This window comes from Urtica dioica, chromosome 6 (assembly GCF_054948205.1).
Source record: "Urtica dioica subsp. dioica isolate 48M chromosome 6, U.dioica_male_clone48M_v1_H2, whole genome shotgun sequence".
Taxonomy (NCBI): Eukaryota; Viridiplantae; Streptophyta; class Magnoliopsida; order Rosales; family Urticaceae; genus Urtica; species Urtica dioica.
In genome coordinates, this window is record NC_142761.1 from 38,913,786 (window position 1) to 38,941,682 (window position 27,897).

Sequence of the window (27,897 nt, forward strand, 5' to 3'; positions counted from 1 at the left end):
CACCGCGGCCACCTCCCACGTCACCGTCTCTGCTCCGCGCTTCGCCGACGCCGGCCAGGGCCCCCCTGTTCGCGGCTTAAAACTTGATCTACCTCGTTTCGATGGCGGCGACCCCACCGATTGGCTCTTCCGCGTCAACGCGTTCTTCGAGTTCCACGCGACACCACCTGAGGCCCAACTTCAGATCGTTTCCTTTCACTTGGAAGGATCTGTCGCCGCTTGGTTTCAATGGGCTCAGCGCAATAAGCTCATTCCGACATGGTCGGCGTTCGTCGCAGCCATAAAACACCGCTTCGGCGCCTCCATTTTTCAATATTACGAGGGTTGTCTTTCGAAGCTCACACAGACCGGCTCGATCTCGGAATACCAAGCCCAATTCGAGGATCTGATGAACAAGGTCAGCAATATTTCCGAGCCTCTCCTGTCAGTTTTTTTATCGCCGGGCTAAAAACGCAGATCGGACGGGAACTCCTCTTTAATCGATCGTCTACATTGATGAAGGCATTCTCAATGGCTAGAGCGTATTCCACACGCTTCGATGGGCCTAAACCTTGGCCCAGATCCACTACCAACACAACCAGCCCAAATAATTCCTTCAGTGGGCCACGTCAGACACAACCCACCCCACTCACACCAAATACCCAATTCTCTCAAAACCCTAAATATCCTTCCTCTTCCCCACCGACTCTCACACAGTCTCAGATACCCTTAAACACCACCAACCCAAACCCTCAGCTCCCAATCCGCCGCCTCTCGCCCGCCAAGCTCCGAGACCGGCGAACCAAAGGGTTATGCTTCTCTTGTGACGAGAAGTTTACCCCGGGTCATCGCTGCGCGAGCAAGTGCCTCCTGTTCCTCGCCGACGACGAGGACGACGGCATTCCAACTACCGAAGTACCAACCGACGAAGCCATGCCAGAAGATATCGTTGGGGATATATCCAGCCTCCTGACACTATCGACTCACCTCCAGGGTCGTTCGCTGCGTGTTACAGGATCCATCGGCGACGCCAACTTCACGGTATTGATAGACAGCGGTAGCACGCACAACTTCATCAAGCCAGGGCTCGTCGAACGCCTCAACTTACCGTTGACGGCTATTCCTCAATTCCGCGTCGCGACAGGCAGTGGAGCTTCCCTACGCTGTGAGCATGTTTGCGCGGCCACATCCCTTCAAATTCAAGCCATCACATTCCGTATCGACCTCTTTATGCTTGAGGTCGAAGGCCCTGACGTCGTACTTGGGTTCCCATGGCTTTAACAATTGGGACGAGTCACGCACGACTACCCCGCATTGACAATGGAGTTCGTATGGAACGGCACGCCTACTGTTCTACGAGCGGCATTGTTCACCATCTCCGCAATCGAAACCGACGAGACCGAGCAGTCGAGCACAGGCCCGCTTGCCACCATACCACAACAAGTTCGAGACCTGCTCCAACACTTCGAGACGATTTTCAAACAGCCAACATCTCTACCACCCGAGCGGCCCATCGATTACCGTATTCACTTGGCGGAGGGAACTCACCCAGTTAACGTGCGGCCATTCCGGTACCCTTATTTCCAGAAAGGAGAAATGGAACGTCTCGTGGGAGAAATGCTCGACCAAGGCATCATAAAGCCGAGCCAAAACCCATTCTCATCACCGATACTCCTCGTCCGAAAGAAAGATGGCACATGGCATTTCTGCATCGATTACCGTGCACTGAACGCCGCCACGGTGAAGGATAAATTTCCCATCCCCACGATCGACGAGCTGCTCGACGAACTCGGCGGCGCATCGATTTTCAGCAAACTCAACCTTCGCGCCGTGTATCACCAAATCCGTGTGCACAACTCCGACACGCACAAGACTGCCTTCCGGACCCATGACGACCATTATGAATTTCTAGTCATGCCGGTTGGCCTCACCAATGCACCGTCGACCTTCCAATCCACGATGAACCAACTTTTCTCCGCTTACCTCCGTAAGTTTGTTATCCTATTCTTCGATGATATATTGGTTTACAGTTCTTCTCTGGCTGAGCACGTCACCCACCTTGAGACCGTGCTTGAGTGCTTATACTCTAACCAATTCTACGTAAAGTTGTCCAAGTGTCTATTTTGTCAGCCTTCAGTGGAGTATTTAGGTCATATTGTCTCGGCAGCGGGCGTACACGCGGACCCGTTGAAATTAGCCACCATGACAGACTGGCCCACACCGACGACGATTAAACAACTCCGCGGCTTCCTCGGCCTCACGGGCTACTATCGCCGCTTCATCGCGGGATACGCAACCATTCCCGCTCCGCTGTCGGAACTCCTCCACCGAGACGCATTCGAGTGGTCGCCGACGGCCGAGTCCGCGTTTCGGGCCTTGAAGGAAGCTATGGTGGCTGCTCCGGTTCTGCGTTTACCGGATTTCTCTCGGGAATTTGTCATCGAGACGGACGCCTCCAATGTCGGCATCGGGGCGGTTTTTATGCAAACAGGTCACCCATTGGCGTTTTTCAGCAAGAAGATCAGACCGAAACTTCAAGCATCCTCGGCCTACATCAAGGAGCTCCACGCCATCTCCGAAGCGGTTCTCAAATGGCATCAATACTTGTTGGGTCACACCTTCGTGATTCGGACGAACCACCGGAGTATCAAAGAGCTACTACAACAAGTAATCCAGACGCCCGATCAACAAGCGTATGTCCGGAAACTCCTAGGCTTCCAGTTCCGCATGAGTATAAGCCGGGACGTACCAATCGCGCCGTCGATGCATTATCACGGGTCCCTGCCGAGTGGCCGATCCAGGATCCACCGTCCGAGTCCACCTTAATGGCGTTGATTTTGGGCCCGTCATTCGACATCGTCAAATCAGCTCCGCAACGAGAACGAGACAGACCCCTACCTACTCGATCTACACAGACAACTCGAGAAAGGCACATTGTCGTCATCATTCACTGTTCGGAATGGCTTACTGTTGTTTCGGGGTCGGTACGTACTCAGCTCCTCTTCGGCATTGTGCAAGATGCTGATCCGGGAGTTTCACAACAGTCCTGTTGGTGGTCACGCCGGAATTAAACGCACCATGGCTCGTTTGGCAGCCAACTTCTTTTGGCCTCACATGCGACTCACTGTCACCGACTATATTGCCGAATGCATCTTATGCCAACAGATCAAATACTCCACTCAAGCCCCAGCAGGTCTTCTTCAGCCATTACCGATGCCGGACTCCGTGTGGGACGAAGCTACCATGGACTTCATCACCGGACTGCCTAGCTCCAAAGGTATGACCGCCATAATGGTCGTAGTCGATCGCCTCTCCAAATACGCTCATTTCACGCCCCTTCCGACTAGTTTCTCAGCCACTCGGGTTGCTGAAATGTTCATGGATTCGGTGGTGCGCTACCATGGCTTCCCAAGGACCTTAGTCTCCGATCGTGACCCTATCTTCATGAGCGCCTTCTGGAAGCAACTCTTCAAGCTCAGCAGCACGACTCTATCGATTAGTACCGCGTATCATCCGCAGACGGACGGCCAGTCGGAGGTGGTGTACCGGGGGGTCGAGGAATATCTTCGCGCATTTACTCAAGACAAACCAGCAGCGTGGGTCAATTATCTCGGTTGGGTAGAGTATCACTACAACACCAGTCACGGCCACTCCGGGCTTCGCATGTCACCCTTTCAGGCATTATACGGTCGGGTTCCACCAAACATACCGGCGTATACATCGGGCTCTACTTCAATCCAAGCCGTCGACGACGAGTTAACTTCCCGCGACGCCCTGTTATGAACCCTCAAGCAGAATCTTCGCACTGACCAACTTCGCATGGCTGAGAAAACGAACCGCCACCGCCGGGAGTCCACACTTGACGTCGGAGATCAGGTCCTTGTTCGACTCCAGCCATATCGACAACTATCTGTCGCCGGAGGTCGTCATTACAAATTGTCAAAGCGCTACTATGGGTCGTTCCAGATTCTCGATCGCATCGGTCCAGTGGCTTATCGTCTCGCATTGCCGCCGGAGAGTCGCATTCACCCTGTCTTTCACGTCTCTGTTCTGAAGCCATTCAAGGGATCAACAACAACTCTTAGCCGGGGCCTACCCCTCAACTCCCACAACAACAATCCGGAAGAGGTACCAATGGCCATTTGTGCGACACGCACGGTTCTGGTGAATGGTAAGACACAACAACGGGTCTTGGTGCAGTGGAAGGACTGCTCACTCGAAGATGCTTCTTGGGTACCACTCGCAGCGTTCTGCGCAACATATCCGGACTTCCACCTTGAGGACAAGGTGAGTTTTGATGGGGACGACAATGATACGTCCTTCCCTGCAGAAGAGGCCCAAGCCCACAGGTCTACTGACGAGGCCGAAGCACAACTGGGCCGTGGACAGAGAGAGCACAAACAGCCCACGTGGATGAAAGACTTTGTGCCTTAGGCTGTATGCGAATATGGGAACGTCACTTCTTCTAGAAGGATTTCTTTATGGGCATTGTAGCAAAATAGCCACTTTGAAACTATAGATTTTGTTTTTAGCCTATGTTTCATAACTTTTAGGGAAATAGCCAACGTGCGTAGGTGTCAATAATTAATAGACTAATTTACCCGTTTACTTAATCAAATGGAAATAATGAATATATTTATATTAAATAATAGGCAATAATAATATAAAATAACAGACAATTTCAAAATTGTTATACGTGGCGCGCTAATCTAGAACGGCTCACCAAGATTGGCGTTACTGTTGGGAACCTGTCAACACAGATAATAAACGTAAATTACTGGAAATTATCTCATTCTCCACATTTAAGTAATTTAAATGGAAATAAATGGAAATAACTGTAAATAAATCATCTGTACCTCTACATTTTTCCAAAAACAGACATTCGAAAATCTTCACTGTTAAAAAAAAATTAACAGTGCGAGTCTGGTCACCTCTAACCAAGCTGGAAATAAATGGAAATAACTGTAAATAAATCATCTGTACCTCTACATTTTTCCAAAAACAGACATTAAACGACCCGAAGATCTCCCGAGCCTCTTCAACCAAACCTCTGTGCCTGCAGGCCACAGACCCCGGCGCTGTTTGGCTGGACCGCCTCCTGTCCAACGTCGGCTCCTCCATGGATGGCTGTCCAACGCCGGCGCTTCCCCACCGGCGCGCGCCTCCTCAGGCGCGGTCACGACCAGGCCGCATGCTTCGCCGGCGCGACCAGCAAGCAATCAAACAGCGCCACCCGGTCGGGTGGGTCCTCCCCGACGCCGGGATCGGCCCAGGTGGCGTCGCCCATGGCCGGTGAATCTCCCCCGGTGCCGATCTCGCCGGGCGCAGCCACGCTCGGGTTGGAGAGAGAGAGATAGAGAGAGAGAGAGAGAGAAAGAGAGAGAGAGAGAGAGAGAGAGAGAGAGAGAGAGAGAGAACGTGGATACGCCCAGATCCGGATTTGTGGAGTGACTGGAGAGAGAGAGAGTGAGAGAGAGAGAGAGAGATAAAGAGAGAGAGAGAACGTGGATACTAGGTTCAAAAGCAAAATAACTGCCTCCTACGTATTAGGAACTATTAACGCACAAAAAAAGGAAAAAAAAATATGCTAATTAAAAAACTGCCTTAATTATTGAGGACAAAAAAGTAAAACATTGTTTGCCACCTATTACGTTTGGCTATTTCCCTAAAAAACTCCAAACATAGGCTAGATCTCAAACATAACGTTTTAGGTGGCCTAGTTGCTTATAAAACTCTTTCTTTATTGTCTTGCTGTCGTATTTTTATTGGTAGTTTATGTAATTCTGTTAGGGAAGGGAATCTTATGTAAGGGTGTAAAGGACGTGATGGATTTTTTATGCCTGAATAAAGAACTTCCTGGTTTTCTTCCTGGAAATAGCTCTGTACCTTGATAACCTTGAAGCAGGGTCTTATCAACGTGTCTTGCATGCTAGCCACCTCCTACTTGATGAATCTTACCCAGAACTAATCAAATTTAAACAACAAAAAGCCACAAAATCATAAAGCTAATGTTTTAACAACATAGAGAAGTAAAACAACAAAACCATAAAAGCTGTAGTTTTAACAACAGCGAGAGAGAAGGGGGGGGAGGGGGAGTGCGACTGTGCGATAGAGAGAGGACGAGGTCGAGAATAAGGATTGAGCAACGGTTTTGACAAGGAATTCGGAGAAGAGGCGTGCGGCCAGAAGAAAGAAAGAAAGAAGAAGAAGAAGAAGAAGAAGAAGAAGAAGAAGAAGAAGAAGAAGAAGAAGAAGAAGAAGAAGAAGAAGAAGAGGTTGGCGACGTGGAAAGAACCATTCGGAAATTCCTCGCCTGGTGGTCGTGAGAGGCGAAGGAGAGGTTCTGCAGCAAGATAAGAATCGGATAACTTTCTTCTCTCCAATCTAAACCAGAAAAAAAAAAAAAAAAAAAAATCTAGGGGTTTGGATTATGAATTCGAATTGGTTGAATTGGGGGTTTTGAATTCGAATTCATGGTTTGAATGTGTTTGAGGCTATTTTGTTAGTAGAAGGATTGCTCTTCATTTTGACTGTCCGTGTGATGTTGTGTGGCGGTAAGTTTGCTGTTATCTGTTGTAGTTAGCTGGGTTGATTGACTGCGTATACGCATTTGAGCTGCTTTCGGACTGATTATCGGTGTGATATTTTGCGTTTTTTTTTCTTCCTGTTGTGGTGTAGTACAACTCTTATGATTTTCATATTTGATCTTGGACATGCGTTGTTGTTGTTGTTGCCGTGAGTTGTTGTTGCTTGTTGTTGAAATTGATTTGATGTATGTTTTGCTGATATTCTCGAGTTGTGATCTTCCACTCGGCACTGTCAGATCACTAAGGCCAACTTTCGTCCCGGTGGAATAGTTTTTTTCTTTGTATCCGATCGGAGTAAAAGAGAAATTCATTTGTCATTAGCCAAATAGAGAAAGTTTTATGTTTTTTGGACCGCGGTGAAATATCGATTAAATTTTAAAAAATATTTAAAATACAACTCTTGACTTAAGAATCAGATAAAAATATGTTTTCAGTCTATTTTTCAATGTTTTTTTTATAGTATGCAATGATTTTTCGATGATATGTGTTTCACGGACATTTTAGACAAATATATATAGCAAAAGTTTAATTTCAATTAATGTTATAAGTCTAGCTGTGGCGTGGTTGACTTTGGTAGTATATCATATTGTAATTATAGCAAAAGCAACATGTTGTATTTCTGTTAATTAATCGTAGCACACTTCTAGTATTTGAGGCGTCAGTTTAAGGTGGTATACATGTTCAGGGCCTCGGGAGGAGGTCAACGTGAGTCGGGGCTGAGTTGGAGATGGCTCGGGTCAGTTTGAGTGTGCAGAGTGAACGAACGCTGCTCTGGTGGCGTAGTAACATAGAGAGTTCACTGACGGGACATACGTGGTATGAATTCGGAGTTTTACGTTCGTTCCTTGTTTTGTGTATGGATTATGGTTACTACGGAGTGCATGTTCTCAAGCTTGTGTTCGTACTTCGTATGTAACTTTTTTTTGTCCTCTCTTTTTGCATTTATGACTAGGAACTAGAATATAAATTCAAACAACAAAAAAGTAGCAAAACCATAAGCTAAATTTTAACAACAAATAAGTATCAATCTCATATTGCTTAAAAGCATGATATACTTCACATAAAAGCTGTTTTGGAATTCAATATATCTGAACTTTCATCTTTCACATTTTACTATTCGAAATGAAGCTTAAAGAAACTGTAAAACAAGAAGATATGTATCTAACTATCATCTATAAATTCTTCTTTCAAAGTCTTATTTTCAGATTCTTCAATATATATTTCATTTAATATATTATTGTAGCTTTTTTTATGGTTTGTGCGTTCATGCTAAAAGCTCAACGTTGTGGGCTATAAACATGCCAGGTTCACCATGGTTTAATTGTCATTTAAAATTTGAACTTTGTTGGTCTATTTACATTAATACTCATTTAATTACTTTTGTCTATAGTTTACTACTTAATCTCATGCTTATATATCTTATTTATTTAGAGAAATTGAATATTACACTATTACACAGCTCATCTTTCTTCTTAGATCTTTTGGAACAATTTACAGAAGTAATATTTCCATAAGAATATCCCTAAAAAAGTACAAATTGTTCCATAATTATCCAGACTCTTATAATTCTAACAATCATCCATCGTTCAAGCATTATAGTAAAAACAAATCAGCACATTTGTTTTTTCACCATTTGCTTTCCAAATAACCATTCTTTTTGTATTCACTGCAGATGCATGACCAAACAAGTGAAGTTGATCAAAGAAATCAATAAAACCACAAAAAATTGGACATCAAAAGTTTTGAAACATTCCGAGGAAAGCACGTAGTGACACAACGAGATATCAGAAACTTGTCTTGATTGATACAGAGATGCACATATGATAATCAATGACATATTTATTTTTTGTATCGTAACTAAGATATAATTTTCTGATTCATGGTACAAAAGTACAAGCCTCGATCTTAAATGACGACACTGACTTGTTTGAAAATACTTTAAAGCTCTTGACCTATTACTATATATCAAACGCTAATGTAAAATTAGTGAATCATGAGTATAAATTGATAGATAACTCGCTTGAATGGACTATCAATGAAATGACAATGATTGTAGATGTCCATCAGGATCCCAAAAAAACTCATCCTTACACCTACAACCTCATCAAATTTGGTGATCTTCATCAATATATAGATTCCGCAAATCTTGGTATGCAATTAAAGACTAATAGTTATTGACTCATTTATTTAATTAAATGTTATATACCTTTAATTAATGGTTTTTTTATATCTTAATCATAACATGCAGTGGACATGATGGGAGTTATAGCTGGTATGAGAAGCATCAAACACATACCTACTCGATATGGATTAGCCCATATTCAAGAATTGATAGTAACAAATCAAGAGTAAGCGCAAAAAATTTATTATTATATATTCAATCAAATGTGTTTATCAATCATCTAACATTGTGACTGAGTTGATTGGGATGAAACCAATTGTGCTTACTATGTGGGAAAATTTTGCGATAAACGAATGTGCTACAATTGCCGACATAATATCTTCTCTTCCAATCACTGTGGCGCTACATGTATGGTAACATTTTGTTATGCTCGGCCTTTTTTTAAAATATTTTTTTTCCTTTTTTAAACAATCAAAATTCTAATTGCATAAATTTCTAGGTTTGTTTTTGTCAACCAAACCAAACTCCATTTTCGTAATCAATCCCGAAATCGAAGCTGCCAAAGAATTGCACTACGGGTTAGTAATTTTTATTCGTTTCAATTTCTATACACACCTTATTCAGCTACATCCATAATTATATCATTACTAAATGCTACAGGGTTGCGAAAAACAAATCACTACTTTAAATTTGGATATTGACAAGACATCTTCTTCATCATCAACTAGAGTTATGGTACCACACATAGAGAAAACCATACCAATCAAAGAAATTCCAAACATGCCTAAAAATGTAAGGTTTTGTTTGGTAGTTAACTCAAAAAGTTTTTTTGTTTTCTGTTTTCTAATTTTTGTAGTTGTACTAAAAAATTATTTTGCAGTTGTTTTCAAAAAGCTGTTTGGTACAATTTTCATTTTTATTTTTGAGAAATTGAAAATACTAAAAAAACTGTTTGGTACAATTTTCGTTTTTGTTTTTAAAAAAATGAAAACTGTTTGGTACATGAAACTATTTCTTAACTCAATTTTTTTTAACATAGATTTAACTACACAAAATATAAATATGACATTGTTGTCTAAATTGAATACAATCATTTTACATCATAAATATGACATCATGCATAATTAGTCCACATAGCTTGAGCAATACAATCTCTAAACTCCGTATGTGCACGTTGAGCTTGTGTACTTGCGCTTGTGTATGACGGTCCACCAACTTCTGACGCACCTTGACCTCCGACTCTTTCAGAACTTTCGCCTTCAATATCCTCCGTAAGAACATCTTGATTCCATCTTGAAAAGAAAGGGTCTTCGTTTGCGTACATTTTTATTAAATAGCACAGCAAATTGTCAAATTTACAGTTTTGCAGGTCTAATCATCATTTCAGTGCAGTTTCGTAAACAAATCAATCTCAGGAAATCAGTGTAAACAATGAGTATGTATTGACCATTTTAGTGTAAACAATGAGTATGTATTGACCAAATCAGTCATGTTGTGCAGTGTAAACAAATGAAGAAGTATTGACCAAATCAGTGTAAACAAATCAGTCCTGGTTTGCAGTGTAAACAAATCAATCTCAGTAAATCAGTGTAATCATAACAGTGTAAGCATAATTGAATCAATGAATATGTATTGGTTATATCACTGCAGCCTCAATAAGCAAATCAGTGTATAGAAATAAGCAAATCAGTGTAGACAAATTGGCAAATCAGTGTACAGTTACAGTGTAAACATCAATCTCAGTCCATTAAACAAAGTTACTATAAGCTGTCATGTGCATTCAAAATAAGGACCAAAAGTGATCAGTACAACCCTGCAAATAATATCAAACCCGAACCCCCACAATAAGAACCAAAACTGATCAGTACAACCCTGCAAATAAACTGAACAAAACCATATCACATTCAGAACAAAAGAATCCATTCAAAACACTTCAAATCCAAGCAAATAAAATTACACCCTCAAACACAAAACCAAGCATCATCAAGGAAACAAATAAAATTCAACAAACAAAAATATCCCATAAATAAGCAAACAAACAAATAAAAATGAGCAAACAAATTGCACACAAATACAAATCAGCAACAAATCGCACACATTTTACTGGATTTCTAATTTTATTCTTCTATTTGAATTTGGCTAGAGGTTTTTTTTTTTTTTTTTTCATACTCATGTACTCCTATCCAAAGGTCAGGGAATCATTTACAATGTCTATCCAAATGAAATATGAATGTCTCATGATCAAAATACAAAGCTTAGAAGTTATTAAATACAGAGTTTAATAGTATCATATAATAACCAAAATCCATACTACAAACCCTAGAAAATAAATAGAACATATATCATAGATTTCTTTTTCTTTCTTCTGAAATTTCATAAATAAATCGCAAAGAAGAGAGCCTACTGGAGAGATCGAGAGGGTCAAGCGGAGAAGGACACCGGCGAGAGTGAGAGCGCCTATTGGAGATCGGAGAAGGTTCAGCGTCAAGGGACAGCTGTGGGCGTGAGAGCGCGGAAGGAGAGAGCGATGCGGGGCTAGATTGTGGGGTGAGGTCGCGAGGAAATGAGAGAAGAAATAGTGAAAGTGGTGAGAAAGATGATGTGGTGAACTGAGAGAAAAAAGAGAGGAAGAAGAGTTGTCGAGAGAGATGGAGAGGAAAAGTAAAGTGAAAAAGTGCAAAACACCTTTTTTTTTGTTTTCTAATTCCTTTGATGTATTTAAAATACAACTTCAATATTTTTTTAAGTTCCACTCGGTGGAAACCGTACCAAACATCCAACTTTCATTTTGTTTTTTTATTTTTAGAGTTTGAAAAGTCAAAAAAAACTTTTCAAATGGGTAAACAAACAGACCCTATGTTTCTAACTTTATTATTGTTTTGATTCATTTCCTTCATCTATAATCTTACACCAATGTATTTGTATATACACTATTGTTATAACAGTTCATTTACCAGGAAAACAAATTCTGGATTAGAATCTGAGGAAATTTTTTTGGTACACAACATGTTCACAATGCCATAAATCATCAAATAGTGAATGTGACCATATAATCAGTTGCTCATATTGTGAAACATATGCAAAGGTCATACCCAGGTAAACCATCACAATAACAACAAATTAATTACAGCTTAACTCTTGATATATATATATATATATATATATATATATATATTTCAAGCAGATGCTGTGTAGACGCTGAACTTCATGACAGCTCAGGAACCGTTATAGCTACTCTATTTGTTGAAAATGCAGAGCAAGTCGCGGAGAAACTAATGCAAAACACAATTTCAGTACATATTTAACTATTTTCGGCATCAAATGTGGAGTCTTATTGTAGCTATATAAACATTTTTTTTTACTTTTCTTTCACTTTTCAGGGAACAGTTTGAAACCTGCGAAACATACTTTATTAGCCAACGAGAAAGAATACATGATACAGCTAAAAGTTACCAAATCTGAATATCACGGCACCACAAAGTTCAAATACGTCGTGGTTTTTTATTTGATTTGCTGGACGTGGGCGCATCATCAAAGTAATGGAACTAATTAAATAAGACAGTATGTTACTACTAGCAAACCTAAATAGTAGTTGTAATGTGTATATAGTAACTGGCCTGAGCAGAATAAACAATATATATATAGTAAGGATGTATAATAAGAATATATTTTAACTATAGTTATAATATATCTTGTTAGCTAATGTATGTATATATATAGTAAGGATGTAAAATAAGAATATATTTTGACTATAGTTGTAATATATCTTGTTAGCTATGTATGTGTGTTTATCATGTAGTTTGAACTGACTTGAACTTCCTACTAATCATATTCCCTAAACAAACAGTTGTGTGATGTTTTTATAGAAATTACCACTCATGTTTTGATAAAACTAAGTTTAATTATTTTTTAATTATTTAACTTATAGTAGTTATTTTTAATAGAAAAATAAAACAACTGAAAACTACTAATATGAATCAAATATATTTAGTGAACATATATTCATTTATTTCTAGGACAAAAATAGAAAGAAAAAAATTGGCAAGCTTTGGCTGTATGTTGCTTTACCTTATGATAATTGAGTCATCTACATAGCTGCAAATAGTATACTATATACGAAAGCTAGCACGTGCATAACTCACCTAGTGTATATATATATATATATATATATATATAAAATCTATGAATAATATTGAAAAGGTATCAAAAGCCATCCGGTTTCATTAAGAACAAAATTTCGATACCATGAGTACAATGCTAAAACAAATACAAAAAAAATACAAAAAATCTAATTTTGTTCCTCCTAATTGCCCAAAATGTGAACACAAATTTCATAACACCTATCTAGAATGTCATTGAATTTTGATAGATAGTTTGTTATATGTAAATAAATAAATAAAAAAACCCTTAAAATTTTTAGACTTTCACTGAACATGATATGAGTAATATTGTATGTAAATTTTATACATATCAAGGTGATAATATTTTATTTCGTGTATACTCTCTTATCTAGTTAATCTTTTTTGCATTTATAATAAAAACCATATTCGGTAAGATGGAGGAGAACATCTGTAGATAGATTATTTATACATGTAAGAAAATTAAAAAAAAATGATTATATCTTCATAATTTAGATTGATGCAAATAAAAGAAGGGAAAATATAATTAGAATCTCAGAGTTTTACTAAAATGACTTTATTTTATCAGTTTTATACCAAATTAAGAAACACCTTGTGGTTGTGATTTAAAGAACTCTATATTTGATATTTGACAGATTTTTTTTTTAACCCAACTAATATCTGTTCTTTATAGTCGAAATTGGCTCGTGGTGACCAACTTTTTCAAATTGCTCTAAACGATCGTATTCAAAACTTGTTTATCCCATGTTCCCGATTTGTATTATTGAATATTAGTGAAATTGTTTTTTCTACTTCTCCTAGTTTTCTTCTACTTCTTTTTTTTCACTCTTATAAGAGGGGAACAACACAAAAGTTTGGTAAAAAATTTGCTTATCCATCAAAGTTACATCTTTACTACATTGATGATATGAGATTAAAAAATTTGGAAATTTGGATTTAGGACTCACAATTTTGAAAACATTGAAATCTGTTAAAATTTGGTGTTCTTCATCAACGTATCTTCATATTAACCATTTTGGGTATATTTTTTTGGTGTAGGTCGCCACAACCATGTCTTCATCAATGATCAATTATTGTATCAATGGACGATTGCATTTTAAGAACAAGAAATGCAAGTGTGGAAAATAGGTAATGAGACAATCCTCATATATTGCTTTTTTACTTGTTGAAAATATCATAAAGTGTAACTTTTTTATTGGTGCGAGCCTAAATATCACAAACGAATTTAAAACGAGTTTTTAGATAAAAGAAAGTAGAGATCACGATTTCACCGGAAGTAGCTAGGTCCGGGGTTTCGGGTTTGAACAACAAAATCTACTCCTATGGATGCTAATCTCACTATCAAAATTATTCACTAGCATCTCTCGAGTGTTATAGCAAACCTATGTAGTTGACGGATTGTTATCCTCTCGGCCTATAATGCTATTGAAACAACTACACGCAATACGACAAGAGTTCAAACGATTACATGAATTGCGTAGATTTTCTACTAACCTAGGATCAACTATGAGGACATGAACAAAAGTACGATTATTTACTCTCTATCGAGTAGCTAAACAATCATAGATAAGAACTCTAATAGTGATCAAACACTAGAAAGCATTAAGAACAATTCATATCAAGCAATCTATAATAATGAAGCAAACAATAATTATCTAAGCCTAACAAACCCCCCAACCATTATCTATCCCGTCTACACCACAACCCCATAAGAAACCTAGCCTGTAATGGTGTTCATAATCAACGCTAAACATAACAGAATAATTAAAAGCAATAAAATAAATATTGAAATCAAAAGAGTATTCATCTTAAATAAACTTGATGTTGAAAAATAACTCAAAGCGATAAAAAAAATAATGGAGAAAAATAAAAAAGAACGATTGAAGTTGAGGTTCGGAGACTCCTCGGGCTGTCAATTTCGGCAAAGAACACTTTTTCCTCTCCAAAAGCTCTAAAAAATAACCAAACATTCTAAGAAAAATAAAGAAAAAGCAAAAGAGAATGAATGATGTGTTTTGAAGTTACAAGAGTAGTACATGTAGGCTTATGATTGATTTTCAGAGCAATATGGGCCTAAAAAATTATTAAAATTGGGTAATTAACAAAATGGAGTTTTCCAAAACTAGGAGTAAATAATGACCAAATGACTTTTTTGGACGTTTTTTTTAAAAGGTCTGCAATAGGACCTCTTCATTTATTTCTATTTATGTAATTACCATTATACCCTTATTTATTTTCTATTTTTTTTTAAAGAATCCTAAAAACTAAATCCTACTCTCAATCTCTCCTTCTTTCTTTTCTTTCATTTATTATCGGCTTCATCTTCTCCATTGCACTTGTTTCATCTCCTCCATTGTCTCCGTCGCATCTCCTCCATTGGCGTCGTGTCTCATTGTTGTCGTCCGGGTGTCTGGATCTCAGCCGGCGTCCGTCCTCTCTCTCTAACTTGACGGCCATCCCTCATCTCTCTCTTAGTTCGTGCCGTCCGTCGTCTTCCAAGGCCACCCACCTTCGCCGCCGTCTCTCTCTGCCCTCTCCGGCGCAACAAGCTCCTACATTGACACTCTTTTCGCTCTTTATTCCGGTAAGCTCCCTCATACATAGCCATTTCGTTACAGTGTTTGTGACCAACGTTGTCACGAAAGCTTCAGCATGACTCAATATTTCGTGACAATATAGTCACAAAATGAAATTATTTCGTGATTGTCACGAAACTAAATTATTTCGTGACACCCATAGTCACGAAAGCTTCAGAATGAGTCCATATTCCGTGACAATATAATCACAAAACGAAAGTATTTCATGACACCCATAGTACGAAAGCTTCAGCATGACTCCATATTTCGTGACAATATAGTCACAACGAAATTATTTCGTGACACTATTGTCACGAAATTAAATTATTTCGTGACACCCATAGTCACGAAAGCTTCAGCATGACTCCATATTTCGTGACAATATAGTCACAAAACGAAATTATTTCGTGACAATATTGTCACGAAACTAAATTATTTCGTGACACCATAGTCACGAAACTAAAGTCTGCAATGACAAACATGAACGATATTATATAATATGGATTCAAGTGCTTACTATATATCTGCGCATATAATAAAGTTTTATGAGAAAATAATTTAATGTGACTTTATCTCCACTATTTGCAGTTATGAAAGACATTCATACCTTCGTCAAGCATAGCGGTAGATGGGTGAAACATGAACGATACGACGCTGGCCCTGGGTGTGCAGTGGGAATCTTAATACCGGCAAAAGCAACGTTCGAGGAGTTTATGCAGTTATTGTATGCCACGCTCAATCGCTCACCTAAAAATCAAGTCCTCCATGTTTCTTATGAGACAGAAGGGTCGGTACCCCCAGTAAGTATTGACTCCGACCTAAGTTTGAAATTTTACTTGCATCTTCGGAAGGAGAAACCGGACAGATCCAAACTTAGTTTGGTAGTAGATATGGAGCCATTGAAGCAAGAGCCGTTGGTTTTGGACTCAGGCGTTGGTTCAACTCCGAACACCGGTCAACCAGCACAAGCGGACATGTCGTCTCCTAAGTCGGAGGCTAGTTCTCCCGAGATCCCCGACCCGAATCAGAGTCATTCAGGCACACCATGGCAGACCCCTCCGCGCTCAGGCACTCCAAAACGGTTTAGTACGCCTTGCTCTAGAACGAGGATGACGAGTCAATGCGCTACGCCTTCCACGGATAACCAAAATATGCATCCTGACCTTGATGTGTCAGATATTCACTCTCCGCTGAGACTAGTCAAATGAGGATTGTATGCCAACAAAGCAACTATGAAGAAACATTTATGCATGTTAGCAATCACCAAACATTTTACGTTCAAGACGAAGACTTCTAACAAACGGTATATTCATGTTGTTTGTCGAGATGACTCATGCGCGTGGTCTGTTCGTGGAGTAAAAAAGATTACATCCGAGATCTTTGAAGTGAGGAGGTGACTTATTACTTATTTCTACATTGATATTATCGTGGTCACCCGAAATTAACATTGCTCTTACATTCTTGCAGGTATGATTCTGAGCACACGTGTGCTACACAATTCAGACAAGGAGAACATCCTCAGGCTACGTACACATTTGTAGGCGAGACTATGAAACACAGGTACATCGATCCCTCATGTTCACAATGCAAACCCAAAGACATCATGTCCTACATGCAACAAGATTTTGGAGTGGACATGTCCTACAAAAAAGCATGGAGGTCAAGACAGGCGGCATTATCATCATTGTTTGGCACCGATGATGCATCGTATAGATCTCTGCCTAAATTCATGTACATGTGGTCGACTAACAATCCAGGTTCGTCATTCGACCTTGTCACAACTCCTCGATCCCACCGTTTCAAATACTTCTTCATGTCGCTTAGTGCTTGGAAAAGGGGGTAGAAGTATCTACGGCCCGTAGTTATCATCGACGACACTTTTTTGAAGAGTTACTATAAAGGCGCACTATTTTCAGCATGTGGTATGGATGCGAATGAACAAGTTTACCCCCTCGCATTCGGCGCTGGTGATTCAGAATCTACTGAATCGTGGGTTTACTTCTTGACAAGGTTAAAGGAAGCAATCGGGGATAGGTCACATCAGGTCATAGTGTCTGACAGGAACGCGGGAATCATTAACAGTGTGAAAAAGGTTTTCACTAACTCAGACCATGGTTATTGCATGTTTCATCTTTTGAAGAACGTGAAGAACCAAATCAAAGGTCTATCAAAAGAGGTGAATTGGACGTTCTATGCTGCAGCAAAGGCATACACGTATGCAGAGTTTGAAAAGTATATGCTTATGATAGATGAGGAAGATCCAAGAGTCCGAGCGTATCTTCAGAACGACGTAGGCCACGAAAAATGGGCTCGTAGTTTCTACACGGAGAAGAGGTACTCAATAATGACATCAAACAATGCCGAGTCGCTGAATGCAATGAATGTCAAACCGAGAGAGTTCCCTATTGCCAAGCTATTTGATTTTCTCCGGGAGAGAATGAGTAAATGGTTTTAATAACGTAGAGAAAAAGCGTTGGGAACGTTGACGATCCTTTGCGTTGACGCGAATAAAAAACTTGAAGAATACCACGCTAAATCTACTGGAATGGGGGTACGTGATAGGCATTCAATTTTTAATTTTTTTATAATATGTTTTTTTTATTATAACCCGTAAACAAAATGGTATTGGGTGCGGAACAGGTGCATCCATCATCGGTGTACGAGTTTGAAGTCGTTGATAGAGAAGGGCAAAAGTGAGCTGTAAATTTGAGAGAGAAGACATGTAGTTGCCGTGTCTTTCAAACTGACAACTTTATCTGTCCCCACGGCATTGCGGCTTGCGGTTTTCGAAACTTCACAGTTGAGAAGTACATATCAAATTACTACACCACCGAATATTGGAGAAGTTGTTATGCAGGTGTAATTAATCCAATTGGCAGCGAGGAGTCGTGGAATTTTCCAGAGGAAGTCACGCAAAAAATAGTAAATCCACCTCATGTTGCGGCTCGTGCCGCCGGAAGACCGAAAAAGAAAAGAATACTCTCTCAATGGGAAGGGGATGAGGATAGAAGGAATAAATGCAGTCGGTGTGGTGGAGTAGGACATAATCGAGCCACATGTCGCAACGCGATCCCGACCCACCATAGCCGACCCCGAACATGAGCTCGATTGTTCCTTTTTTTTAGACTTTTTATTTGATGTACCAATTTGGAGTTGTACTTTACTTTATTTCTTATTTAGTTTGTTATGTTTGTTATGGATTTTTATATTTCTCATTCGTGACGTTTTAGTCCCATTAAACAATTTACGTGACGTAAACGTCACGAAATCTATTGTTTTACTGACAGAGAAGTCACGAAATAACAATTCTTCGTGACATAGAAGTCACGACATCAAATTTTTCCGTGACAGAGAAGCCACGACATCATCATTTTTCTTGACATAGAAGTCACGACATCCAATTGTTTCGTGACAGAAACGTCATGAATTCCCGAAAGTTCCCGAAAGTTTGTGACATAGAAGTCACGAAGTTGAGCCATTTTCGTGAACCATGATATCTTTCGCTGTTTTGACCGAGTTGGTAATTGGGATATGGATATTTAATAGCAATAAATGGCATTAATAACAATTAAATTACTGAACAACCAACTTTGGAAGTTAGGTAAGAGTATTTATTTTAGCTTTTACTTACTACAAAAGTTAGGTAAGGAATCCTCATATTTATCCGACCTTTGATATTTACCTCATATCAAACTAATAATATTGTTCGAAAGAGTCTAACGGTGAAATGGACGCTAAAGATCCAACGACGAAGGGAAGCGATTCGAGTAAAAAGGTGTCGACGGTGAATGAGACGTCGGAGATGCCTTCAGTAAGTGCAAACTCGACCGCGAGATATTACATGATTCCATATCCGTGCCCTCCCAGGAAATTAAAGAAGCGTCATGACATGAGCGACGCTGAATACAACGAGTATGTAGAGATGCATGCAGGTGAGGATTACAAATCTCCGGTTTTGATGGCTAACTCCGTTCTTCAAGAAATATTCGGCGAGAATTGGGAGGAATTTTTGAAATCAAAAGGAGCTATTGTCGAAGACCATAAAGATTTGCCGGCTTGCCAAAGGGGGGTGGACGGAAAGAAATAAAATGTAGTTCGAGATGAGGTACTCAATATTTACAATGTTTTAATGTTTAGACGATATCACATGTTTTAAAACTATTTGTATAATTCTCCTCCTATGTTCATATGTTTTTAAGACTTTTTCTTGATGTACTAATGTTGGGTATGGACTTTTTTTTCCAATTTCGTGACTGGTATGTCACGAAAACGTACCGTTTCGTGACTTGAAGACTTATGTTTCGTGACAGGAACGTCACGAAATTCCCATTTTTCGTGACAGGAACGTCACGAAATCCCCATGTGTCGTGACAGGAACGTCACGAAATCCCCATTTTTCGTGACATGAACGTCACGAAATCCCCATTTTTCGGACGACATGACGTTCAACCTCATTCACCTATGTTCATATGTTTAGAGTACTTTAAATTCTGTCCCTTTGAGATGATGAAATGAAATGGGACAAATGAATGTATGTCAACAACACTTCACGATACAAAACACATTAGTTCGTCAAGATGTTCTAGGTAAGTAAAACTCACTTACCATTTATCATTCTCATATTTTCTTGATATTCTAGGTAAGTAGAACGGCTGTCCATTTATTTTTCAAATTTTATCATTTTAATATTCATAACAACCATTGATCCCCTACGAAGGATTTAATGAAAAGAAGAAGAGATTTCTCATTAAATTCCATCAAAGGGAACAATTTCGTGACTGGTATGTCACGAAAACGTACCGTTTCGTGACTTGAAGACTTATGTTTCGTGACAGGAACGTCACGAAATCCCCATTTTTCGTGACAGGAACGTCACGAAATCCCCATTTTTCGTGACATAAAAGTCACGAAATCCCCATTTTTCGTGACAGGAATGTCACGAGATGCGTACCAATTAAGTGACATCAAGAATCTATTTGGCGTTGTTATGAAATCATATGAATTGTATTTCATATAATCACATCAAAAAGAGTATAGAGTTACATATTTAATAATTTACTGGCCCCTTTACGTACGTATAAAACATAGACCATGTCTTCGTGACGACCTTGTCACACAAATTCTACAAAGGAGAATTAAGAGTCACACCGCCATCACAAAGACATTCCAAAAGAATACACTTCGTGATAATATTGTCTCCAGATTCTTATCTTCATGTTGTGACAACAACACAGTTTCTGGTGACAATGTTGTCACGAAGTAAATATTAACAACAAACAAATAAATGTAGTTGACTATTGAGTATGTAGAATAACAAGCAGAATCCAAGTGAATTCATTCAGAAATCCAGGTTCAGAAATTCATTGTCGCGACATATAGAATTTATTACATGAAGTTCAAAAAACCAAATAAAAAACACGTCACAACAAAGCTTGAAAAACCATGTTTTTATCTATTTACATTCACACAAACAAAAAACAATCCGAAGTGCAGTGGTGTTTGTCATCCTTGGCTCTAAAAAATCTGGTTGAGCGGACGTACCTCTCCCGTAAGCCACTCAACCGGGGTCCACAACGAGTAAAACCAAGTCTTCGATGTAATCTCAACCACCGTAAACGGGGAACGAGGGAGATAAATCTTCTTCTGGTGACTTGTACTTCAGATTGCTGAAAAATCACAAGTATTAGATCTCATTTTTATTTAAAAGGATAAATATCACTTTTGCCCCCTGTAGTTTGCCACATTTTTCAAGTTAATCTTCGAACTCTCAAAAGATTTTTTTAATGCTCTAACTTTGTTTTTTAACTGTTTTAGTCCTTCCGTCAAAATTTCCGTCAAAAATTCTGTTAAATGAGGGTAAATTTGTAATCATATAAAAAAAGAAATTAATATTTATAAAGAATGAATTAAAAATAAACATAAATTGTTAAAAATAATAAAAACAAAAAAAATCTCTTCTTCTTCTTCGTCACATTCCCACTCTCTCTCCATCTCTAACCCAATCTCGCTCCGAAGCCGTTGCCGCCGACGCCGAGCTCGAGGGCGGAGCTAGGGAGTGGGGGCGATCGGCGCCGTGGCCGCCGTCTCAGCGCCTCCCATCTACGAGCCCGCCCAGATCTGTGCCTCACGTCACTGCTCCAACTCGAGAAGAATTTCTCACCGGCATCCATGGTGCTTCAGCCCGGTCCTCGCGCAGATATGGCCTGAGCTCGGCCTTATTTGTTTCAGATCTGGTCCATGAAGAGCCTCCTCCTCTTGTTCAGCGGATTCTCCGTCTTCTTCAGGTCTTTGACCGTGCACACGTCAGCAAGGCTCGCGAACGACTTCGATTTCCCCGTGAAATGAGTCGACAATCCTCGCCTGTGATTCAATTTATTTATTTTTTTCTTTCAGTTTATTCAATTCAAGAAAACACCTAAAAGCTATATGGAGACTCACTTGATTGGGAGAGAATCTTCCATAGAGTCCATGGACGCCAGAGAGCCGCCGCGAAACTTGCTCTCGGCCTCGTCGCCGTTCGACGACGAGTTCTCCACTTCCGATCGACGACGAGACGTCCGACGCGGCGTCTTCCGGCGATTTGCTTCCAGATCTGTGCTCGGACCCTTCCCCGGCGGCGTCGGAGAAGAGCTGCGACGGCCGTTTCATGGCGCCGAACGCGGTGGATCCGCCGATCAGAACCTCCATGGGAGTCTCCGCCAAGGCTTTTCGCTTAGCCCTCGTCGATGCAAGGTTCAGCGAACGAGCGAGAGAGACTTACTTTTTTTTGGGGTGTTTTAGAGAGAGAAAATAAAATAAAAATGTGATTTTTTACTATATTGCCCCTTGTTTCATTGTCACGTGATTAAAATATGCCTATTTGACTGACAGAGTTATGCAAATATTGACGGAAGGACTAAATGGGTCCAAAAACAAAGTTCAAATATGAATAAGATCGTTTTCAGAATTCGGGGACTAACTTGAAATATCTGCCATAATACAGGGGGCAAATATGTCATTTATTCTATTTAAAATTAACAGACAATATATGTAAGAAGGAGAATGATACTTACGCATTTTTGTGATTCGATTTAAGACCAACTTTAATCCATTTAGCCATTGCTGCAATATCTCCCTCAGAAATCTCGTCTTTAGGGTAGGAGAATGGATAGACTGACGGTGGCCGAAGTGGTCGTGTGAACCTCGTAAACACAGCCGGCGCGGGTGTCGGTGTGAAGACCGTTGGCGCCCTCCTATGGCGAGTAGGCTTTTCATCTGATGATGAAATCATTATGAGCTTTCCAGGAATCTTCAACAACGAGGAACAGACCTCATCAGCCGCCTCTGGACGTGGCATAGGCGTTTTAGACTCATGGGTCTCTTCGGCTCGGGTCTGGTCCTCGCCGCCATCAGCGTGCATTTGGTTCCTGTCTACTTCTTTTGGCCCTTCATCTTCAGGACCTCTCCCACCGTCTTCGTCATCTTCACTATCATCTTTTTTCTTCTGAAGATCATCTTCTTTACATTTGCCTGCAATAGATGGCTGATCTTCATCATTTTTCTCGGCTTCTTCGCTGTTGTTCTCCAACTCATTTGATTTGTCCACAACTACTTCTTCATTACCCTTCTCCTCTTCTTTGTCCTTCTCCTCTTCCTTGTTCTCTTCTTCTTCTCCTTGTTTCTCTTCAACATCGACGTCGTTCATGGGAACTTCTGTCCCATGATTCCCGTGCCCTTCTTCTCTGTTCACAATATCTTCCATATTCTCTTCTTCCTTCTCTTTCACCTCCTCTTCATATTTCTGGAGGTTGACAAAATCATCATCCTGAGAGACTTGTTGCTTGTCCACAACCTCTTTCAAGGTTTCTGAAATGGATCGCATTTCAGTGGACAACTGCTTCTTCCACTCAAGAAACTCTATTATGAAATGTTTCAGATCTTTTTCCATGGCGGACATGCGTATCTGCAATGTACAAATAATTTTGTATGAGAATAGAATCACGAAATGAAGTATTTTCGTGACATACAAGTCACGAAATCAATTATATTTGTGACATACTTTCGTGACATAGCTGTCACGAAATCACGTATACTCGTGCCATGAAAGTCACGAAATCAAATATTTTGGTGACAATAATAATGCCACAAACATACTTACCCATTTCGTGACTGTTATGTCACCAAAATATTGGAATTCGTGACTGACATGTCACGAATATAATTGATTTCGTGACATATATGTCACGAATTTACTTGATTTCGTGACTTTACTGTCACGAATTTACTTTAAACTATAAGAAAATAATTACTTAAGAAACCATTACCTCAGTTGATGATGATGCTGTGGTAACAATGTCTTCTTTTTTCTTCTCCCCCCTCTTCTCAGAGGGGCTCACAACAGTCCTCGCAGTTGTCGCAGACTCTACCTCACCACCGATCGGCTTGAATTCGATCTGGAAGAGGTCCGAAGTTAATTAAATTTGCATGTTCTTATAAGTAAGAGATTAAAATTTAATTAAATGTACATATTCTTATCAATCATATTCATACCTCTTGGAATCGAATCTTTTGTAGTTGGGACTCCAAGACCTTCCCTGATTTAGTAGCCCAACGCCTCATCAGCGGCGTTGCGTCGGCAACGAGTATTGAGGCGAAGTCCAGCTCCACGAATCGTGGGATGCACTCGTAACCCCATATCTGGAGTGGGAGCACGAAACCCGACAGGTGGAGTTTTGGGTTCTTACCCTCCTCGATGGTCTTGGCCTTGCTCACAAAGCCTACGATAAAACCTAGAAAGAAGTTCCAGGCGACGTCTCCCCATGGGTAGTTGTTGAAAACAACCGGGTCATCCACCATCTTGATGTAGCTATCGCAGGGGAGGTTGACGGTCTTCTCGGCCGCCAAGAGAACATTGTACAGAAAGTGGAGGAGGAGTAGTCTCACCATCCTCTCATCTGGCCATTCCTGGCTACTCTCAAGGACTGCACCAATGTTGGCCCTTTTTCCGGCAAAGAGCACCATTACAGAAGGTGACATTGTATAGCCCTCCCTCAACCACATTAGCGTACCGTGGTTGTTCTGCGTAGTTTTCGCTGAATCTTAACCCTGTGATCAGGGAAAAGTGCTCTTTGGTGAACTCGCGGGGTCTTCCACCAATCTCCATGACCAGAGAATCGTTAGATGCACCGGTCTCATCATAATAACCAGATCTCAATACCAAATGACTTATTATTCTGGATGATTTTGTTATCAAGGGCATGTCTAGAAATTGCCCAAAACACGTCTTTTTGAATAAGTCTTTTTGGTTGATAAAAGTTAAAACATTAAACACATATGAGTTGGAACATTAAACACATAAACATTGTGGTTTTCGTGACAATTGTGTCACGAATTTCAGGGTATCGTGACATAGTTGTCACGATACCCAGAAATTCGTGATATAGTTGTCACGATACCCAGAAATTTCGTCACATAGGTGTCATGAAACCCAGATATTTCGTGACACAATTGTCACGGAAATCCATAAATTTCATGACACAATTATCACGATACCCAGAAATGTGTGACACAAAACAATTCACAGAACCTACATCTAATATGAGCAAGCCTAGAAAAATCTAATTTTCTTACAAAATACACACATAATCCCCAATAACATAAAAAAATGAACACTTTTGTCAAACTAACAGTTACATCAAACACACAATAAACATGCAAACCCATGAATCAACACAAAATCCACACATAATCAACACAAAATTAACATGCAAACCCAAAAGTTTTCATTTTTGTCACGAAATAAAAAATTTAAGCAACCAAAAAACTGAAACCACCAATTGCAAGTAAAAAAAACTCACCTTGTGAGGTCTCTCGGATGTACAAGGGACAGAGGAGTCAGAATTTGAAGGCGACTCAAGAACCACCTTCCTCTTCTTCTTCGGCGGCGCAAGAACCTTCTTCCATTTCTTCGCCGGGAATTTTGCATTGGTGACTCCGAGCCAAAAGCCACGTGCGGACTCCGACGCGGGGATGCATGCGTCACTGGAGGTGGAGTTTCGGCCGATGATTGAGGAAGACTCCTCTTTTTAGGGTTAGGTTTTGGAACTTTTGGGGGGCGTTTGGTCGGCGAACTATTCTTTTTCTTTATTTCTTGGGCGAAGAATGGTCGAGAGTGACGAAATGAGTGAGATTATGGAGTTTGAAAAACAAATCGAGACGGTTTTTGGAGTGTTGGTTAAGGAAGTTGGACGGTTTTTTTTTTTTCGCTCGCTCTCACTCTCTCTCTCTCTCTTCTAGTTAAACTATCTAGGTCAATGAAGAAATGAAGAGGAAGGTGACGTGGAGGCATGGTAAGTGAGGAAGGTGACGTGGAGGCAAGGTAAATGAAGAAATCCGGTTTTTTGGTGATTTTTTATTTAAATTTTAATATTCACGGGGGTAAAAGGGTAATTACATAAATCCAAATTAATTACGAAGTCCTATTTGTGACCTTTTTGAAAAAAAAAGTCCAAAAAAGTAAAAACCCTTTGATTTACTCCTATTTAGAGCAATTTCCCTTAACAAAAACAGCGTTGTTTGCCGCGGAGAAACTGAACAGCTACGCAGTTATTTTGAATGAGCCGTAACTTCTTGCTCCGATGTCCGATTTTCTTAGATAAACATGCGTTGGAAAACTAAGAGAAAGCTCTATCCAATTCTGTAACTGGAACATCCATCAAATTAAAATATCAGAATGCTGCAGAAGACCGCATCGTGTTTCTTGTTTTGCTTTAAATTGTCCGAAAAATCTTCAAATCATCCCAAAATTGAAAAACCTATAATGAAAATGAGAAAACACAAAAAGATATCAAAAACATCTAAGAATTCGCTTCGATTCAAGTCCGGAAACGAGAGATTTGTAGGCACTCATCATTTGTTAAAGACGTTATAGTTCAGAGGGTAAAAATTTCATTAATCCTAATTCTTGAAGTTTTTTTTTATAAGAGGTAAGAACTCTATTAATTTAAATTATGGTATCTTTATTCTGTTTATCTCTAGGTTGATTTCCATCTTTCTTCCCAACTCTATACAAACTTATAAACTATGACTTTTTCATACATGCATATTCATTATCAAAGACGTTTATACATCATTTGAATAAATTACTTTTATTAGTTTCACTCGCAAAAATTGATTATGAAATATCTCAAATTTTAAAATACTGAAGTTTTCTCGAATATAAATATTGCAATTCTTGATAACTTTCTTTAAACGTTCGGCGGTCGTGATGTATCCTATAAAGAGAAATGGTCTCGACTAGTATCAATTTTGATAATTTGGACCAAAATAGTAGCAATTATGTTTTTGGACACTTTTACTAATAACTGTATATATGAAATATACAGTTGTCATAAACTGTAGACTTATAAGTTTACAATTAATAATAATTGTAGATACATAAGACTACAGTTATTAGTAAAAGTGTCCAACAACATAGTTACTACTACTTTTGTTCAAATTATCAAAATTACTACTAGTTCGGGCCATTTCCCTCTTATAAAACCTATTAAGTGTTCTCGTACCTTGGACGTTATTTTTAAATAACATAATTTATTTTACTTTAAATTTATTTAAAAAGAAATTTTTTAGAAAATAAGCTCAAAGGTGTTCCCAACAACACTTATGTATCAAACCTGTTTTAATGAACAAGACAATTATACCTTTCATAATTGAAAATACTCATAAGAATGCGTTTTATCGTCATTATTCACAAGTATAAAAAAGAAGCACCTCAAGAACCAAAAAAAAAAAAAACACAAGAACACGTACGGAATCAAAACCTAAGCCCAAAAACGAAAATCATAGCGCTAAAATCTCATTGCGGGCTCGTCTCCTTTTCCCAAAACATCTACAAACTTGTCCCAAAACTTAAAATATTCTATAAATACCACATCCACTAAAGATGAAAGGTAAGTCATTCTTTACAATAGCAAATCACTGTTTAAAATTACCCACTCACTCCTCACTTTCTTTTCCTTTTTTTCTTCTCATTCCATAATTAATGCCGAAATTAACCTGAACATAATTTTTTTAATCCGTAAATATTACGAAAATTAATTGAAACTCATCATGCCAACTGGAACAAAATACTTTGGGGCTGTTTGGTTTGTGATTCCAAATTTATTTTCTGTTTTCTAATTCTAAATTCTAGAAAATAATTTTAAAAAACATGTTACAAATTTAGAATCATGTTTATTTTTTCTTTGAAATTTGTTTAAAAAACAGAAAATAATGAAAAATTGTTTTTAATTTTATCTCTTATATTTTAAATTAAACTCTAAAACAATTGAATGTAAAACATAACCAAACAACATTTTAAAATATTATGAAACGTAATTCTAAATTTATTTTAAAATTAAAATAAAAAACAAAATTTAAAAACAAAAAACGAATTTAAAATACTAAACCAAACGGATATTTTTTACGAAAATATGAAGTAAAAAAAAAGTAAAAAGTGAACAGCTTTATAAAAAGGA

The 27,897-nt window shown here is 39.2% G+C and overlaps 2 protein-coding genes and 1 pseudogene across 3 annotated transcripts; 2 read left to right on the forward strand and 1 right to left on the reverse strand.

Annotated features, from left to right (window-relative positions):
• The first annotated feature begins 3,798 nt into the window (after positions 1-3,798).
• On the forward strand, positions 3,799-4,413 carry LOC149394009 (uncharacterized). Its single transcript, XM_089618238.1, has one exon. The coding sequence runs from the start codon at positions 3,799-3,801 to the stop codon at positions 4,411-4,413; it is 615 nt and encodes a 204-aa protein (XP_089474364.1).
• An 11,880-nt stretch (positions 4,414-16,293) lies between these two features.
• Positions 16,294-18,100, forward strand: LOC149394010 (uncharacterized). Its single transcript, XM_089618240.1, has 5 exons — positions 16,294-16,484; positions 16,871-17,160; positions 17,320-17,737; positions 17,867-17,954; positions 18,044-18,100. Exons 1-5 carry the CDS (start codon positions 16,294-16,296, stop codon positions 18,098-18,100), a joined length of 1,044 nt encoding a protein of 347 aa, XP_089474366.1.
• Positions 18,101-21,461: 3,361 nt separating this feature from the next.
• LOC149394011 (protein OXIDATIVE STRESS 3 LIKE 2-like) lies at positions 21,462-22,136 on the reverse strand (annotated as a pseudogene). Its single transcript, XR_016299853.1, has 2 exons — positions 21,842-22,136; positions 21,462-21,763 (listed from the first exon to the last, which is right to left on the reverse strand). The product of XR_016299853.1 is annotated as a protein OXIDATIVE STRESS 3 LIKE 2-like (transcript).
• Between the last annotated feature and the right edge of the window lie 5,761 nt (positions 22,137-27,897).